The 18257-nt window shown below is 36.6% G+C and overlaps 2 protein-coding genes and 2 pseudogenes across 3 annotated transcripts; all 4 read right to left on the minus strand.

The window, feature by feature from the left end:
• Positions 1–3403: 3403 nt before the first annotated feature.
• Positions 3404–6665, minus strand: LOC126591772 (pentatricopeptide repeat-containing protein At3g54980, mitochondrial-like; annotated as a pseudogene).
• A 1097-nt stretch (positions 6666–7762) lies between these two features.
• On the minus strand, positions 7763–10283 carry LOC126592474 (protein yippee-like). Of its 2 annotated transcripts, none has more exons than XM_050258156.1 (6): positions 10123–10283; positions 9766–9906; positions 8821–8864; positions 8240–8348; positions 8076–8131; positions 7763–8004 (listed from the first exon to the last, which is right to left on the minus strand). In XM_050258156.1, the coding sequence occupies exons 2-6, from the start codon at positions 9859–9861 to the stop codon at positions 7920–7922; spliced, it is 390 nt and encodes a 129-aa protein (XP_050114113.1). In that variant the 5' UTR covers positions 9862–9906; positions 10123–10283; the 3' UTR covers positions 7763–7919. The 2 variants fall into 2 exon arrangements, with proteins under 2 accessions (XP_050114113.1, XP_050114114.1); XM_050258157.1 differs by having other exon boundaries at positions 10013–10279.
• A 2053-nt stretch (positions 10284–12336) lies between these two features.
• LOC126593708 (uncharacterized) lies at positions 12337–14668 on the minus strand (annotated as a pseudogene).
• A 728-nt stretch (positions 14669–15396) lies between these two features.
• Positions 15397–17937, minus strand: LOC126593876 (chlorophyll a-b binding protein CP29.1, chloroplastic-like). The gene is made up of 2 exons (XM_050260042.1): positions 17251–17937; positions 15397–15926 (listed from the first exon to the last, which is right to left on the minus strand). Exons 1-2 carry the CDS (start codon positions 17920–17922, stop codon positions 15567–15569), a joined length of 1032 nt encoding a protein of 343 aa, XP_050115999.1. The 5' UTR covers positions 17923–17937; the 3' UTR covers positions 15397–15566.
• Between the last annotated feature and the right edge of the window lie 320 nt (positions 17938–18257).

Genomic DNA, 18257 nt, shown 5'->3' on the forward strand with positions numbered 1-18257 from the left:
ACATAAAATGTGCTGTTGAGAGATGTCACAGTCTGACAACATAATATGCTAAACTGTGTGATAAAAGAATACTTTGCTCATTTGTCATGTTTGCATGTGAACATATCAACTACAACCTCAACTACATCGAGATTTTGTGATCAAACGTAAGATAAAACAATTGAAACTCATCAATTAATGGATAACCCTATAACTTGACGATAAATGAATTGTGTTTTTTTAATAATAACTCCCTACACTTGAGTTAATAATACACTTTCCAAACTAATCAAAAATTAGAAACTTACATAAAATACTTGATTACTTGCAATACAAGAAATCTTATAATTAATAGGTCACCTCCTCAATTCCTAAAAATACTATTCTACCCCCATCTTTTATGAAGTTGCTTGAATGTACTAGTACAAGAAGCTCCAAAATTATTGAAAGATGATCACATTCCAAGCAAATGACGAAATCAGTGGCAATTTCGTAATTAAGCGCTCAGGCAAACCCATTTTCCAAACGAGATATAAAATTCGGGAGTAACATTCCCATTACGTAATGGCACATGGTGGAAGCCGCGAGCCTTTGCGTGACGACATGTCGTATTAAAACGCCGAGGAATTTAATTCAAACTTTCTTGTTCAAAAGATGCTCGGATTTAAACGTGGGTTGTTGGATTCCTTTCCTCGAGATGACCTACTCCACATCGGATGGCTGTTGTTGGTTGGCAGATTTATAAGGAGCTTGTATGTCGTGGGTCCCACCTCGAGAATCGTGTGGTTTAAATTTTGATATGTCTCGACAATAAAAAAAATTTCAATATGCCGTGACACAATTCAGTATACTAAATGTTATAATACAAATAATTAAATATTTAAATAAAAAATATTTCAACTATTTATATTAAAATACTTTATTGACGAGATCGTGCTTCTTACACTCTTACAATTTCTCCTCAATATGCAGTTCGTGGGTCCGGATGAGATTGCAGATTGCTGTGACTGGTCAGTAACCTATGGCCCACACAAAGCCCAATCCGAAAAGGATCATATCATATGACTGTATTTTTTAAGAAAATGTTATTGATATATTAAAAATCATATTCTACATTTATTATAAGTGCATTTTTCTTTTTAAATATAGAAAGTTTGGAACGTTTAAAAAAAAATTCACTATAGATCATGTAATTCAATTTTTAAAAATTTTGGACATGAAGTTTGTACTTTTGTAATTTGATTTAACTTGCTAACTCATTAGATTTGAGGATGAAATTTCGCGTAGCAGTACATGCGTGTTTTATATGTTGACTTTTTATAGTATTGTGTGTTTTAAATCAGTTAGAAAAACTGAGAATTTCGAGCGTTTAAACTACGTTTTCAGGTTTCTGGCAAAATATTAATCGTTGTGTTTAGGGCACGTTTTCTAAAGCCAAAGCACTTAAACGTTACTGATGCTCATGCATGTGCTGTCATGTCAATTTTCGGTTCTTAATTTTAATGTAGCAATTGAATAAAGAAACTTTAATATACCAAATTAAATAAAGAAAACTAATAAAAAATGTTTGAAAATTTTGAGTTTTAACGATAAGAACAAAATAAATGGTAAAATAAATAGTACCAGAATTGACTTTTTAGTGTAAAGTATAGTTTTTCGTTAAAGTGAACAATACCAGGAGTTTTTCGTTAAAATTCCCAATTAAATAAGTAAGGAAACTACAAAATTAAGGTTTGCCTAAAATCAGAAAAACAAGTAAGACAATGCATTTCTTAACATCAAACTCCACACATAAAAACTCAACCTTCCATTTTCAATCCCCTAAAATGTAATTCGCATTCATTTCTACGAATCAAACATAGCCTGCGTGTAAGTTTCGAGAGTAAAATGGAATACGACAACATTTTGGGTGAGGATAGAAATACATGTGTTGTGTTACTTTACTTGTGGTATTTTTTAAGAGAATTTTTAGGGTATGTTTGGTACTCTACTTGAATCCAACTTTTTAAAATAAAAAATAATTTTAAGTTTTAGGCCTTAAAAACTTGTTTTGTAAGACTATTGTCAAAAATTAAACTCAAGACTTACTAAAAAAATATAGTCTATTATCTAAAAACATAAAAAATGAGTTTTTAGAATTTTTAAACTTAAACTCACTCATTTCTTTTTTCCCCCTCCTCCCCTCTCACTCCAAATCTATCTCTCTTTTCTTCTTTCTCTGTCCTATTTTTTTTACCATTTCATCTCTTTTTCAATCCGTTCTTTTTATTTTCTCGATTCTTTCTCTCATTTATCTTATTCTCTATCTCGTCCAATCCTCTCTTTTCTTTCTCTTTCCTTCAATTATCTCTTACTTTCTTACCTCCTCTCTCCTCTTTCTCCCTCTCATGCGACCCCTCTTTTTAGATCTCTTTGTCTAGTTTAAGTCGTAAGATTTAAAAATTTTAAATTGCAAACCAATCAAGTTTTTGATTTTTTAAAAAATTGTTATCAAGAAATGTTTTGAGAAAGGATAAAAAATTTCAAGTGGAATACCAAACATGCCCCTTAGTGTTTTCAGAAATACAATCAAATACACTAAGTGTCATAATGCAATTGGTTGAAATTTTTTTTCAAATATTTAGCCACTTATATTATGATACTTATTTGTCAGACCATGTTTCTAACATACTGAAAAACTTTTTGTATTTTTGGGGTCGGAAGTGAGTGAGACGTGCATGGCATGTTGCATGCTCAATCGAGCCCCATGCTACTCTCATGTGTTATTTGTAGTGGGTAAGGGGCACGTGGTTGTCGCATCGAGTGTAGAATTTTTGGTGATAGTCGGAGCAATCAGTGCCTAAGACAATGATGTTTTTACACCATCAGGTCCTGTCGTCCCGAGACCATACAAAGCATTTGTAGCTGCAGAATAAGAATAATTGCAAGTGGCAGGCATCACCGCATTATTGCAAGGGAGATGTTAACCACATTCTCAGTTCAACATTTTTGTTATACTTTTTCGATTCTCTTTTATTTTTATTTTGATTCTCTTTCTATTTTATTTGTAATGATTGAAGATGACTTGAACCGTAAATTTTTTAGGTCGTCTTTTAAATATCGACTTTACAAAACACTTATCAAATCAATCAACTTTTAACCATTCAATTAACGTTGTTAAAATTTCAATGTTTAATTGTTTGATCGAAGAACATGATTCGTCTAATCATTGAATGCTAGTTTGATGGCTAAAGGATTTCACATTTGGTTGATTTTGGCAAAGTTAATCTTTATACAACGACCTAGAAAATAGAGGGTTCGAATCATCATGCAATGTTTCTGTCCGTTTTTATGATAGGCAACTATGTCACTGAAAGTGGACGTAACTCAAATGCTTAAGAGCATTTACCTTTGACCTCGAGATTATTCGTTTGATTCCCCCCGCTGGCAACATCGCTGGAGAATAACTCTCACAGAATTAGATTCATGAATGAATAATGAGCACAGGAACAATGCAATTTTCCGATAGGCAACTTTTTGAGTAGAAGCAACAGTTCATAGGATAGGAAGGTGAATTAGCCGCACAGGCTCGATTATAACCAGAAAAACAAAATGATCTGTTCAATTAGACTCGCTCGGACTAAACAAAATCATCCGTTTCAACTCTTCCATGATATTACCTTCGACAGTCAGAACACTCCTAGGAGTTTCAGAAGGTTGAAACTTTGTCGGAAGACCTGTAACGCTGTCAGTTGGTTCTCTAGGAAAAGTGTCCAGCAACTCAATTCGCCATGGACCAACTAACCACTGCTCCAACAACTCTCAACCCAAAGAGGCATTGCATCCGTATCAACTTTAATGGCCCTGAAACGTGAGGAGTCTCCACTAGAAATTGGATATGGATATATGGGGAGCTGGAGAATGGCTTTCATGAAAACAACCACACCCCAATAGCCATCACAGAGTGGAGAAGAAGGGCAAGGTCGCGAGGAGTCTGATAATGTAGAACATTGTTCCTTTCACTCCAAAGATACCAGCTGATGAATGGAAACCGACAAAGCTCCTCCCCTGACAAGACATGCCGCAGCTGATTCAATAAATCCATAGCTGCGCCCCAACACCTTTGGGAACTGCAGCAGTAAAAGCTGTCATTTCCTACTTGTCCAAACCATACTGCATGCGCCAACGCTTCAGAACCCACCCCACATCTGAAGCATGAAGCTGAATTCCCCACCCAGTGCTTGGAAGCAGAATGCAGGAAAGTAGAAAGGCACGTCATAAACAAACTAGTCAAATCTGGTGCATATCTCCACATGAAGTTCCAACAAGACCGTTCGTTCCCTGGAACTTCCCAGTTACAAGAGTATCATACGTATCGTCATGTGGTACAAGACCTTTGTCAAGCATCTCATCATGCAACCTAAAAGCCTCTTGCAAATGCCCCTCCTTGAAGTTCCCAGCAACCAAAGTATTATAAATATGAACACTGGGAGTCATTCCCCTACTATTCATGTCTTCAAAGTTCTTTCGTGCATTCTCTAGCTGTCCTTTGTTACGAAGGGCATCTATCAGAACTGTATATGTTCTTTTATCAGGTACAATTCCCTTCTGACGCATCTCTGAGTAGAGATCTGTAGCAGATTGTAACTCTCCCTCTCTTAGAAATCCATCAATTAATGTAGTGTATGCTTTCAAATCACAAGGAATACCTTCTCTAATCATCCTGTTGTGCCAGTCAAGAGCCGCTTCCACGTTATTTAAACTCCGGAAGCCAGATATCATGCTACTGTAAACAGCTACATTTGGAGATAAACCAACTTGAAGGAGTTCGAAGAAAAGTTCACTCGCAGATCCCATGTCTCGTCTTTTACAAAACCCATCAATTAGAGCACAATATGCAGTAGCTCCAGTTCAATGCCCTTGTTTTCCATCTCATTCCACATTTTCAAAGCCATATCAATTTGATTGCTTATGCAAAACCCATTAATAATGCTGGTGTACGTGACAACATTAGGAGAGACTCCACCTTCACACATTTCTCTGTATACAGCCAGTGCAGAATTAATGTCACCCTCCTTGGTATACCCATTTATAATGCTATTGTAACTAACACATCCAGGAATAAAACCCCTCGCAACAATTTTCTTTAACATATCACTTGCCTCGGATGTACGACCAGCTTTGCACAAGCCATCGATGACAATGCCAACTGTGAAGCCTGTGGGAGAAATCTCGGCAGCCACCATATCATCAAAGACATGCTCTACATCACCGTTCTTGAAGTAGCCGTTTATCAAGATATATTAAGTCACATCGTTTGGTTTCAAACCCCTTTTAAGCATCTCCACAAATACACTGCGTGCATGCTCCATATTCCCTATTCTGCAATAGCCATTTATCTTGCTATTGTAAGATACTACATTAGGTACCACACCTTTACACATCATTTTATCCCATAAACTACAAGCTTCACTTACTTTACCCTTCCCACAAAGCCATGATAAGATATTATTATATGAGAAAACATTAGCAACACCACACTCAACAACCTCATCAAACAAGTTAGACGCATTTCCAAATGACCGATATTTCAAAAATCCTCATATCAAATGATTTACAATGAAGACATCAGGAAAAATATCCATATCTTTCATTTGCGTGTAAAGCTCATAAGCCTTTTCCATGTTCCCATTCTTACAGCAGTATTCTATAAGAATTGCATACGTAACCCTGTCTGGAGTAAGTCCATCCTCTATAATCATACTGAACAAACCCAAAGCACTCTCCAAATTCCCTTGCACACAATAACCCTTCATCAAGCTTGTAGCAGCAACCAAATTAACTGGGTACCCACAACTTACCATACCATCCTTAATCCTTATGGCTTCAACCATATTCCTCTGCTTCACACAAGCCGTGATGACACTGCTAAACGTGACCACGGAAGGAACCCACCCCATTTCTCTCATTTCATCCAACAACTCCAAAGCCAAACACGAATTGGGTTTCTTACAAAAAGCTTCAATAGCAACACTATAGGATGCTGCGTCAAGTTCTACCTCTCTTGCCCTCGCCTCTCGAAAGTACTCCTCTGCGTCATCCGGCTTCCCCTGCTTCAAACAACCACGCATCATCACGTGTAGAGTGACACGATCACCTCCAATTCCTCTCAAAGCCATTTTATCATACACCTCTCGTGCTTCCCCCATCATATTTCTCCTAACCAATTCTGTTAAAAGAATATTTACATACGTAACACAAGGACACATCTCAAGCTCCAGAGTTCTACTAAAGCAATCAATGGCACATTCGATTCGATTGGCTCTAACATAATTGTTCAATAAATAGCCAAAAACCTGAGATTCTAGTTCAAAATCAAACCGTTTGGCGCAGTCCACCAAGTGATGGACAAAGACGCCCGAATTGCCGGAAACGTACTGGTTAAGCAACATCTTAGCACGCCTGTGAGTCTTCGGATTGCCCATCAAAATGTGAAGCAACACACAAACGGCATCGACACCTCTGACAAAACCTCGCTCCCTCTCACCCCATTTGAAGTAATTTACTGCCGAATTGGGCTTGCTTTTGTGGCTAAGAAGAGTGCTGATCACACTGGTTTGTGTTAATTCCGAGTCTTCAGAAACTGGGGCGGCGAACTCGCCCTGATTGGGGTCTGATGCAACTGGGTTTTCCTGAAATTCGATTTCTCATGTGGGTTTCTCGGGAAAATCAGATTTTGATGTGATTTTCTCGTAAAAATCTGTGCTTGGATTGGAATTCCCGGAAAATGGCGGCGATTCTGAATGGGGTGTTGGAGAGGAATTTAGGGTTTAAGAAAGGAAGACGACGTAGTACAGGGAGTGGCGAGGAGTGGAGGGACTTCATTGTTTGGGGTCCTTTGCTGCAGAAGAAGAAATTGCAGAAACCCTGATGGAGATCAAAGGCTTCGGCTTGGTGGCATAGTGATGAAGCGAGGAAGGGGATGACAACAGAGGCTGCGGCGCGAGCTTTGGCCATTTACGGTTTTACCCCCTTGAGATAAAATTCAAATCCCCAAATACATATTAAGGATATTAATTGTTTGATAGGCAAATCAGAAAATGGCGCTTAACAAAAAATTACCACATAATTATTTATTCATACATAAGTGAAATGTTAACTTCGATTTTCGTAGATGGTGAGTTTTATACCATCTAATTCTAGTGACTAAAAATTATATGACTTAAAAATACTGGAACACTATTATATTCTATAAAAAAAGATATAAACTTGATGTGAAAACATCAGACTAACTTGACATACTTATTTTAGTCACATTTGCACCGCTTCTCAACTCATATATTTTGTTTACTAAATAATGTGAGTGTTTGTTCTTATCCAACGTCTTTAAATTTATTTTAGAAGAAATTTGTAATTGAAGTGGTTAAGAGTATTTACTTTTAAACCTATTTGTTTCTCCCATTGCAACAAATATTGGGAGGAGAAAATCAAACGCATAACCTCTAAACTACTTTTAGTACAATACTCTTTTCATTATTTTAAATTTGCTACTCCTGAGAGTGTAGTTTAGTTTTTCTAAGCATACCTTCATAGGCACTGCAGAAGTCAAGAGTCAAGGAACTAGACCTTTGTAAGTTCAAAGGTCTCATCAAAACCTCAATCCATCATGCCAAAATGACGAGATTTTGCCCTATCATCAGGAACATATCCCCGTACGAGTGTCTCACTCATCATGTGACCTTATAATATATTAACATGTCTGTATATTTCCAGTGAACCTAAAAGAGCGATAGCAAACCAGATGTAAGCTAATACTTTTTTTTGAAGAACTTGATTAGCAACTGTATTGGTCATCAATACCATGTTCTAAATCAATTAGCAAAGCCTACTCAATAAAGAAAATAGATTGCTAAGAATTTACATTTGAAACTAATAGTGCAGTTTCCTGAATGGATGGGAAATCAAGCCTCATCACCATCGCTTCCGCCAATCTGAGCTTCGAGAGCGATTGAGTAGTTGCTTCCATCAGGACCGAGAATCTGGAATCTGCTCAAGAACACAGAAAATCACTCTAAAAGCTTTTAATTCAGCAACCACAGACGTCGATTTGGTTTTACCTCTCAAGGATACACTTTCCTTCCTTGTACTTCTGGGATTTCTCATGCGCCGCCTCCTGAAATCGATGACCAAAATAAAACTCTCATTCAGCTGTCACTTTGATGCAAGTACTGCAAATACCGAAAACAAATAAAGCATCGTTTTGAAGAAAAGATATCCTTACATATTTCCATCCCACATTTGATCCACACGAAACACAAAATATGTCAGCAACGGTATGCAATCCTGTTATCATGATCCGCTCTTCTTTCTCTCCAAGTGTGACATTTACGCTGCCATACATTGGGGAAACGAAGGGTTAACTCAGCATTCATATGTGTAAGCTGCACTTGATGCAGTTATGAATAAGTCTTCTTCATAGGATTCAAGCGAACGAAAATGCATTTACGAGACAAATGCATTAATTAGTGAATTTTGGGAGAACAATACTCCAAAATAGATTTGCTATGCTGTCACTGATTTCATTAATTCTATTTCTTTTGCCATCCTCAAAGTTAAGCTTTCAAAATTCATCAACCGGAATGAATCCTCTGGCCTATATCAGACCGTGTTCGGTTTGGTGCTTCAAGTCATTTCATATCGGTGGACAAGAAACAATACATGCACATAGGATGGCCAAGTTTTTTGTGGCAAGTGAGACCAATATAAACTCACATGCTCATAACCCTAAAACTGATATACAAGCATCCATAGCTATGACTGAATCTATTCAAATTTTCAACCGTAAAATAGTATTACACTTACACTTTATCGAAAAGATAAGCCTTCCCATGCCTGGAGTGAAAAGACTGGAACAAAAACAGAAGCAAATCAAGGGGTTAGAATGTCACTTATCAATCCTGAATTCCTGATATCAAAAATACACCATACTGTATCGCTTTAGTTTCCATATGATCAGCGTTCAAACCAACAGTAACACAAATAACCAGGACAACATTTTGGTCTCGAATTATAGTAGAGAACAGAGACGCAAGTTCCTATCTAATCTTCCAGCCAAAATTTAACAATTACACCAGGAAAGTGTAAAATAGATATCTTGGACCTAATCTTAGCAGGAATTGAAGACCTAATTCTTCTCCAGCAAGTAAAGCAACAATCTGTGTTCCTAGAATTGCATAATTAAACCCGGAATATCATCATAGAGGGTTGCAGATAAAGGTTCAAAATCTTGAGCATTTTGCATATCCGTTCATCAAACGCGCAAGCCATTTCACATGAAGCCAAAGCTGATTGTGATGAGCCATAAACAGAATTAGGAAACGAAAGCCTGCACCATGAATAAAAGAAGGAACCCAGAAACAACCCAATGTTTGAGCTTCCAATCTCAACCAGTCTGAACATGAACCATCACATTGTGCTACGGTATAAAGGTATCACAACTCCTCAATATCACAAACAAAACTCTCTAAACAAAACCTAAACCAACAATTTACGTATCACAACTCCTCAATATCTAATGATTAGACCCCCTATCTATCACTTATTGGAATTTAGCTTAACAAACCCACACAAACTAAATTCTTACGTCCACCACCGATAAATCTCTCATCGAAAATTCGCCACACATTTACATATCACAACGATGCATCATAATTTCACAGAGTTCCTGAATGTCCAGGTAGCGTGCATTATGCAAATAAACAGTAAAAATTCATAACAAACAGAATTACGGGGAAGGCGATTTCGGACCTTAGAGATTACGTCGTCGACAAGAGCGAGATGGGTTCTGCAGTGCTTGCAGCTATACATGTTTTCCTCAAGAGTGATCACAAACAGCCTTCCCATTTCTCACATACAATTAAACTTTCTTAATTCTTGATTTTCTTTTCCCTACAAAAACACAAAGATCGGCCGCCATGTTAGAAATTCAAGCATTCCAAAAGAAACCCAGAGATTATCTTCACCAAAACTTGAGAAAAATCAACGTGATTAAAACCTGAAAATTCCAAGAAAAAAATTACGAAAAAAAATGAAATGATACACAATGCAGGAGTGCATTTCCCATAACCGTGTGATATGAAGAATAAGAACAGAACGGCGACGTACAGTTATAATCACGTTGATCTTTCCCGGTAGTTACAGAGGGAGCTGAACAGAAATAAGAACTTTCATGGAGAATTGAGAAGAAGTGCAGAGAAAGTGCTTTTCCAAGTACAAATATACAATCGGACCAAAGGTGCCTTGCTACCTTTTCTTCACCTTCTATTTCCTTTTTCCTTCTCTTTTATCTTTTTGAAGTGAAATATTTTGTCTTTAAATTATAAAAATGTAATATTTTTAGTATAAAATTATAATAAATCTGATAACATTTAAGGGAGAAAATGTAGATTGTAAATTTTAGAGAAAAGATTAATACCAAAAAAAATCTCTTGTGTTGTGGTACATTGTATGTCTTTATCACGCAAATCTTATTTTCACGAGTTTTGCGTAATGTACTTATTTTCGTCGCAGAGCTGTTAAATGCAGTAGTGGTAGTCTTTGATTCCTCATTAGGGTAAGCAAAATGAATGGAAAAGTTAGTATCCTTCTTTGAATTTGATATGCTACATCTAGCGACTGTTAATTAATAATCTTTGCATCACTATCGAATTTGATATGCTACATCTAGAGACTGTTAATTAATAATCTTTGCATCACTATCGAATGATGTTCTTAATTCCCAACATAACAACTTAAACGTTAAATTATTTAAGAAGATTTTTTTTTTTAATTTCTCTAAGGCCTAAACAGATAAATGTTTTTTGTGGTGATATAGTATTCCGAAGTTAGGCCTGTGGAGAAAAAAATTAGGAATCAAACCCTCATGGTGAAGTCTGTTAGGATTCATGCCCCAACAGACTTTACTACAAGAGTTTAATTCCTAAATTTTCCAAACCGGAGGCTATCTTCCGAATACCTTATCAATTATCATCACAGAGACCGTTTATTCCATTAAGCCGTTCTTTAATTGTATGAACCAACAACTCCCCAAATTACAAGAAATTGTATTTTAATATTATTTTTATACGCGTGATATTTGATTCCGAACTGTAAAAAGAGGAGGGAAGAGAGATTCAAACTCAACTATTCTTTTTTTTTTAAACAAACAATATTAGTTACACTAAAAAAAAAAGTATGGACTTAACCTCACAATGAATTAAGAATAATATGGTTCAAATTCGTCTTTGACATGATTCAAACTCAACTATTAAAAGTGCAATCTGCTCGATAATGTGACTACATCCACATGCATTTCGTTATAATATTTTACAAATAAATAAGTTTTGCACAGTTTAAAAAGCTTTCAGAAGAAAAAAAAAATCCCTCTACTATTTTGGGAAAAAGAAAGAAAAGGAAGAATCTCGTGGCCTATTGTTCGGTTGAAAAAACTTGTCGCTAATAGGAAAACGCCACGGTAGAAAGTAAGGACGCATTATTTGGGGGGGCGGTGCCACGAAACCGAATGAGATTCAGATTTGGTTGGAGGACGGAAAGAAAGTAATTCACCAATCCCTTTCACGAGAAGGTGCCAAAGGACACACGAAAGAAACGTTTCACTCATAGTGACTAGACCAAAGCAAAAAAGTCAATCCAATCCAACTAGGTTATGTGTTCAACTGTATTATTACCTGACTATTCACGTTGTGATAAGAAAGACGATCCATGATTGTTTTTAGAACCCAATTGTCCCACATCATTTAGTATATCTTAAAGGCGTTTCAGAGCTTTTGCTTACCTTTCCCTTCCAAGCCGATTTTTAGGGGCAATTTCTACTCTTAAAAAATTGTATTAGAGTTTGGTTTCACCACGCAACCGAGCGCAACTCCATAGAAGGAAATGATAAATTTTTTCAGTGTGTCTGGAACATGTGGTGAAACACCACATGTTATTACATAAGTGAAGGAAGGTTTTATTTTTCAAGAATCCCACCACTTTTATAATGACATGTGGTGTATCATCTCGTATTTCGAGTACGTGAAAAATTTGTAGATGGGACCGCCTCAAAGGAAGGAAAGGGCTCCTCTAGGTCAGTGTAGAAAGCAAAACTTCACCAAACATCTAAGGACGCGTTTACTAATCCGTAATCAAATTGAGAGGAATTGAATTGAGGAGGAATAGAAATAAGGGGAAATCAGAATCAAATTCCTTTTGAAGTTGTTTACTAAAACTGTTTGGAATCGGAGTAGAAATAACATTGATCTATATAACTGTTTACTAATTCACATGAATCGGAATGAAAACTATTGTGATTACTAAAATACCCCTAGTTTAATTAATAAATGAAAAATAAATGAAGTTTTTATTGAATAAAAAATTGGATGCGATCCCCTATAGATGGTTTCACAAAACACATATTCTTGTTAACTTGATGACCAGCGGACAAGGTTTAGCACAAGACATTAACTAGGTAGAGAACCAAACAAGAGCTAAGACAAAGAACATTGATGAGCTGATGGCTAAACCTCGAGGAGGGCCGGAAGTTGAAACGGGCACCATTTGATCTTCCTTGATTAATAACACTCCAATGAAAGCGTGCCTCCGTGACGTGTGGTCAAAATATAAAGGGTCCAGAAGGAAAAGTATACGTTCTCCCGTTCAAAAGAGGGGATGCACGAGTAATGACTATGAAGATGAAATCGTGTCGTGCGGTGTTATTCTCTCAACAGCACCCATTCTCTGAGGAGGCCACAAAATGTGGGTAACCCTTCCTTCAACTAAACCAAGAGGAATCTGCCAACAACAGCTTGTTTAAGTTAGCCAAAGAAACAGAAGTTTAGAAGGAAGCCAAAAGTAGACACATTTTCAAATTATTTTGCACAACATCAATTCTGATGAGGACAACTGAACTGAAAGCAACATCCGAAACAATGTCTTAGAATACATCAAGCATTATATTCTATCAATGTTTTGCAATGACAACAAAATCATCTAGCAGAAATTTAGAAGGATGCCAAAAGTAGCCACATTTTCAAATTATTTTGCACAACATCAATTCTGATGCAGACAACTGAACCGAACAAAGCATGTTCATAAGCAATGTCCGAAACAAAGTCTTAGATTACGTCAAGCATTAGATTCTATCAATGTTTTCCAACGACAACAAAATTACCTAGCATAACAATGATTTGCAAACTTTTTCCAAAATGCCAAACTAATTATCTATATAGCATTTCAAATTTATCGTGTCCTAGAAAAACATTTTGTCTCATTTACGAGCCACAAGCTAACGGAATAGAAAAACGATTTCCATCCTACTCCGCATTCAACTTTTCAGAATATAAACAAACAATAAGTGATTTGCCATAAAAAATACAAAAGTAAATTCAAATACCTAGTCAGCTTATTGTTTCGTATCTTTGGGCACCAAATCAATATAATTAAGGCCACGATGATAAATTATACTATCGTTAAACTATTTATTTCTCTGGTGTACAAACTTAGCAGTAAGGTAGACTTACTGGTCCAAACGATCTTGAATCCAGGCTAGAAGATGAATTGTCTCCCTCAACCCAACAATGTCCTTCTGGAATTTTCACCACATCATAGGAATGATGCGTTCCAATCCACTCCCCAGGTAAGGCAGTTATTCTCTTTATGTGACTCTCCTTGTGGTTACTTGGGGAGCTGCAGAATGTTCCATCAGGTTTCTTATTATAATTCACTAGGCACAAATAGTACTCGAGTGTTGTTAAGGGAAAAAATTACCGGAAAACTACCACGTCACCATGCGAGAACTTGTAGTTTTGAAGACATTGTTTCTCGACCAAAACATTGTCATCTGCAACCGAATCACAATCAGACCACTAAACAAACCATCACATTGCACAACACAAAAATCTTAGTGAGACGTCATTCAATATACCAACCAGTTGGCAAGCCCATCAAAGAAGTCGCTCCATGGTTTAGCGTAGGCGACATAGAGGAACCCCGCACCAGAGCAACACTAGCAAATCAATCCGAAACATATACACCTATAATCCCAGATGTGAAAAACTTGTTGGCAAAATTCCACAAACCACTCCGAGTTCCCATGTCCTGTTTTTTTTCCCTAAATACTCACATTTCATGTGCAAAATGCAGCCATCTGTAACAATTATCATCAATTTTACCGAACATAAAATCAAATCAAATGCGCAATTTCGATAAAGTAAGAAGATTTATATAAGCAAAAACAGTAACCAATCTCTCAGAGGCAAACAATCAAACACCTGGTGAGCTTAATGGACAAGAGGGAAAGAGAGTAGGTTACCATTTGGGAATGTTTCGGATTAGCTGTCGAAGAAGCTTCCTTCACCGACGGGAGTCTTCGTTAATGGAGGTAAGGCGGGAGGAGGTAGGTCGTGTACCGCCGTCGCGGAGTCGTGATTTGGGGGAGAAGCAAAGTCTGGATTATGTTTCGGCTTTGGAGCTAAATCTCGGATGCCTTTTTGCTCAAGGAATTTGAATTGGGTGACAAGCATTAATAAAAAAATTAAAAATAAAAATAAATATATGAATAACATCACCTATTTAAATTTTACTAATTTGGGCTATGCAAGTTGCTTAAAGAGTAATCAAAGCCCACCACTCCCATCATAGAGTTGAAAATCTAATGAAAATGACATTTTTACTCTAAAATGTCACTTTTGGTACTATTTACTTACAACATTTTTTGTCTTTTGATTAAAACTCAAAATTTTCAAGCAATTTTCATTTTTTTTTTCATTTTTATTTATTTATTTTTATTACAAAAGGACAAGTTAAATTATTCTAATTCATATGGAGTGAGATTATTATTCATTGCAAAATCAATAAGTTGTGTTATCATCTTGGGAGCAGGAGATGTAATCTTGAACTTGAGTGAAAAGGGTAGACACGCTATTATAACTAATTGGTTTAACCTGAATATGCTATGTATTTTTTTTTCTTTGATTAAATCCTTAATTTTTCACTTAGATAAGTGTTATTTGATTTTATTTACCCATAAAAATAAAAAATTAAAAAAATCTTATAATCGATCAATTTGTTAAATGAAAATTTTCTTAACTATGGGCCATACAATTATGTTTTATTTTCAATCAAGTCCTAAAGTGTGGTTTCATTTGCGATAAGTTATATGCCTTAATATTCACTTAATATTAAATTTTAGTGACATTATTTTTCCTTGCAAGTAATAAGTTAAGTTTAAACTCTCTTGAATGACGAATTCGATACATATTTATTTATTTATACCATCATATCAAAAACTCGTTACACTATTCTCTCTCACTACTTAAGTTACCCAAATTTTTAACTCGAGATAAATTGTTTGATGTCCAAAGCAAGTACCATAAAATATCAACCATGTAGTCATTTAGCAGGTAGGAAAAGCTCACATGGCATTGCGTACACTAATCCTTTGATCACATCACAATCTTTACAAACTTAAGCATCACAAATCATGATCAGCTAAGTAATTAACGTTACATAATTAACCATTGTCCACTAAGTAAAAAAACCAAACACGATATACACGTAGAGAATGGGGGACTCTAAGAAGAGAAGGCGTCGATGATGGTGGTGTGGAGAGGGTCACTCAAATGGGTAGCCCAGTTGTTAAGCGGTCCCTTTCCGGTCACGGCGGCCTGCACGGCGAACCCGAGGAAGGCAACCATGGCGAGGCGGGCGTGCTTGATTTCAGCCAGTTGAAGGGTGGCCTTCTTTTCTGGGTCGGCGGCAAGGCCCAAGGGGTCGAAGAACTTGCCACCCGGGTACAACCTCTTTTCCGGGTCGAGCTCGGCGTTCCTCTGGAACTCGATGTAGCCAATCACTAGAACTTCGATCCAGATCAATGTGGTTAGTGAGAACGGGAGTGGCTGACCCAAGTAGGATGAACCTTCGATGAGCTCCACCTGTACAAATAGCTCCACATAATTAGCGTTGACTGTGAGGTCAAAAGACAAAAATACACCAAATTATTTTGTTTTTTAGAAAACCAGATTTTAATCCCTAAATAGATGAAGTTTAGAAAAATGTCTTATACAAGATTAAAAATTGATTTTAGTCCCTAGACTCTATTAAATGTCAACATATGTATTCAATGTCTCTCTTTTTTATTTATAATTTTATGGTGTTCATAAATTAAATTTTATGAAAATATTATAAATTTTTAATTCTCATTATTGTGAGTATCTTATATAAGAAAATATTTTCGTAGTGATTGTTCGGTACACTTATGTTTTTGCACATTTTTTTATGTGCCACTAATTCATTACAATATATTTATGTATGAATATTTCGGTACACTGGGTTAGTATAATATGTTTAGTATGAACATTTAGGTATATTAGTTTAGTATAATATATTTAGATATTGAGATTTCAGTACACTAGTTTAATATCATATAGTTAGGTACAGAATTTTCGGTACACTTATATTTTTGCATATTTTCTTATGTGCCACTAATTTACTACAATATATTTAGGTACGGACATTTCGGTACAATAAATTAGTAAAATATATTATGATATGGACGTTTAGGTACACTAATCAGAGGAATTTAAATAAAATTAATGAATTAAAATGTGTATAATAATAAATTTAAAATTTAATGTAATGACATTAAATAAGATATCTATTAAATATTAAAAAATATATATAATATAAATTTGAATTAAGTACACATTAAGGGACTAAAATCAATATCCAATCTCACATTAGGTTTTTATTAAATTTTAATCTTCTTGAAGGATTAAAGTTCAAAAACCCCTTTGTTTTGTTTTTTATTTTTTTTTTTAACAAATGATATTCCACTTTAGAAGGGAGAGTAAGTTAAGCCTGACATTGAACTAATAATAAGATGATTCAAATTTGTATTTTGGCAAGATTCGAACAAATGATATTATACTCTAGAAGGGAGAGTAAGTTAAGTCTGACAATGAACTAATAATAAGATGATTCAAATTTGTCTTTTGGCAAAGATCGAACTTAAAATCTTTCACTTACAAGTGAAGAGAAATACAATGAGACTATAATAAGTGGCAAATACACCAAGCTATTCACAGAGCCATTTTTATCTCTCACTCGTTCTTATTAAATTTTGACTGTTTATCTTCTTCAATTCATTCGATCTGATGGTCGAAAATTAAGAAAAATGTATGACAAGTAAAAATGAGTGCACGTATATGCACTTTGATTTGGCGCCAAATAAAAAAATGCAAAATGTAAGCTACGTACCTTTCCGGCGTCTTGCCATGTGATCCCGGTTAGGGACTCAACAGTGAGAGCACCGAGCGTGGCGAGCATGGCCCACCTTCCATGAATCAGCTCGCACTCCCTAAACCTCTGCAACCCAAACACCTCCGTGTAAGGCTGAAACGGCGTCGACTGGACGTCCGCGGTTTCGGTTCGAGTCCCGATGACGTCACCCGCCAAGTTCTTGGCCAAGTTTTGGTCCAACCCGTCGTAGTCGTACTGCAAATACTCCGCGGGTTTGCCCAAACCGAACGGGTCGAACCCGTAGTCGCCCACCAGGGTCCCGTCCAGCCACTCCGGAGCCTTTGCGCCCGGGTACCAGAGCGGGCGGTCAGTCGAGAAAGTGGGTTTTGTTGATTTCTTGGGCGGCCTTTTCTTGGTCCCGAATCCGAACCGGCCCTGAACCCGACCCGAGTTCGAGTACGCCTCAGACGGGAGGCGTGTCCCGATGAAGGAGGATGTAGCGGCGGCAGCAGCTGTGGTTGTTGCCATGGCGCCGGGGGTGGAGGTAGGATCGAGATTATTGCAATGTCTGTTTAAGTGAATTTGTTTGGGATTTTTATGTGGAGATATGGAAGTGAAGTATTTTATCGGGTTGGAATGGATGATCCGGTGTGGCGGATTACTGGCCCTTGGATTGAGAAGAGTATCCATCTGACGGATGTGAGGGTATCGGCCTTATCTTTGCCTTATCTGATGGTGGGGTTTGGGAAATTTGGACATCAAATTGACTGTTTTCTTTTTGAGATCATTGTGGCATTTCTTGTGGTTGAGGTCACGAGTACCCTAAAATCTAGTTCCTTTTCCTCAGTGAGTTTCTTCTGTTTCATATATGTTTTTGTAAGCCAACGTTTGAATTGTATTCTAACTGTAATGACAAGAGCCCAGTACAAGTAACTAGAACTAGTGGTGAGCATGTGAATTAGGTTAGCTACGGCGTTTTCGTAAAAGCTCAATCCACAAGTAAAAGACCCAAATCTTCAGTGCAG

The sequence above is a fragment of the Malus sylvestris genome, chromosome 12 (assembly GCF_916048215.2).
Source record: "Malus sylvestris chromosome 12, drMalSylv7.2, whole genome shotgun sequence".
In the NCBI taxonomy this organism is placed as follows: domain Eukaryota; kingdom Viridiplantae; phylum Streptophyta; class Magnoliopsida; order Rosales; family Rosaceae; genus Malus; species Malus sylvestris.

Coding starts and splice junctions, on each gene's coding strand:
- LOC126592474 (XM_050258156.1), bottom strand. CDS start 9,861: ATGGGAAGGCTGTTTGTGATCACTCTTGAGGAAAACATGTATAGCTGC. Junction 8,865..9,765: donor TCGACGACGTAATCTCTAAG/GTCCGAAATCGC, acceptor TTTTTGTTCCAG/TCTTTTCACTCCAGGCATGG. Junction 8,132..8,239: donor CAAATGTGGGATGGAAATAT/GTAAGGATATCT, acceptor CATCGATTTCAG/GAGGCGGCGCATGAGAAATC.
- LOC126593876 (XM_050260042.1), bottom strand. CDS start 17,922: ATGGATACTCTTCTCAATCCAAGGGCCAGTAATCCGCCACACCGGATC. Junction 15,927..17,250: donor CATGGCAAGACGCCGGAAAG/GTACGTAGCTTA, acceptor CTATTTGTACAG/GTGGAGCTCATCGAAGGTTC.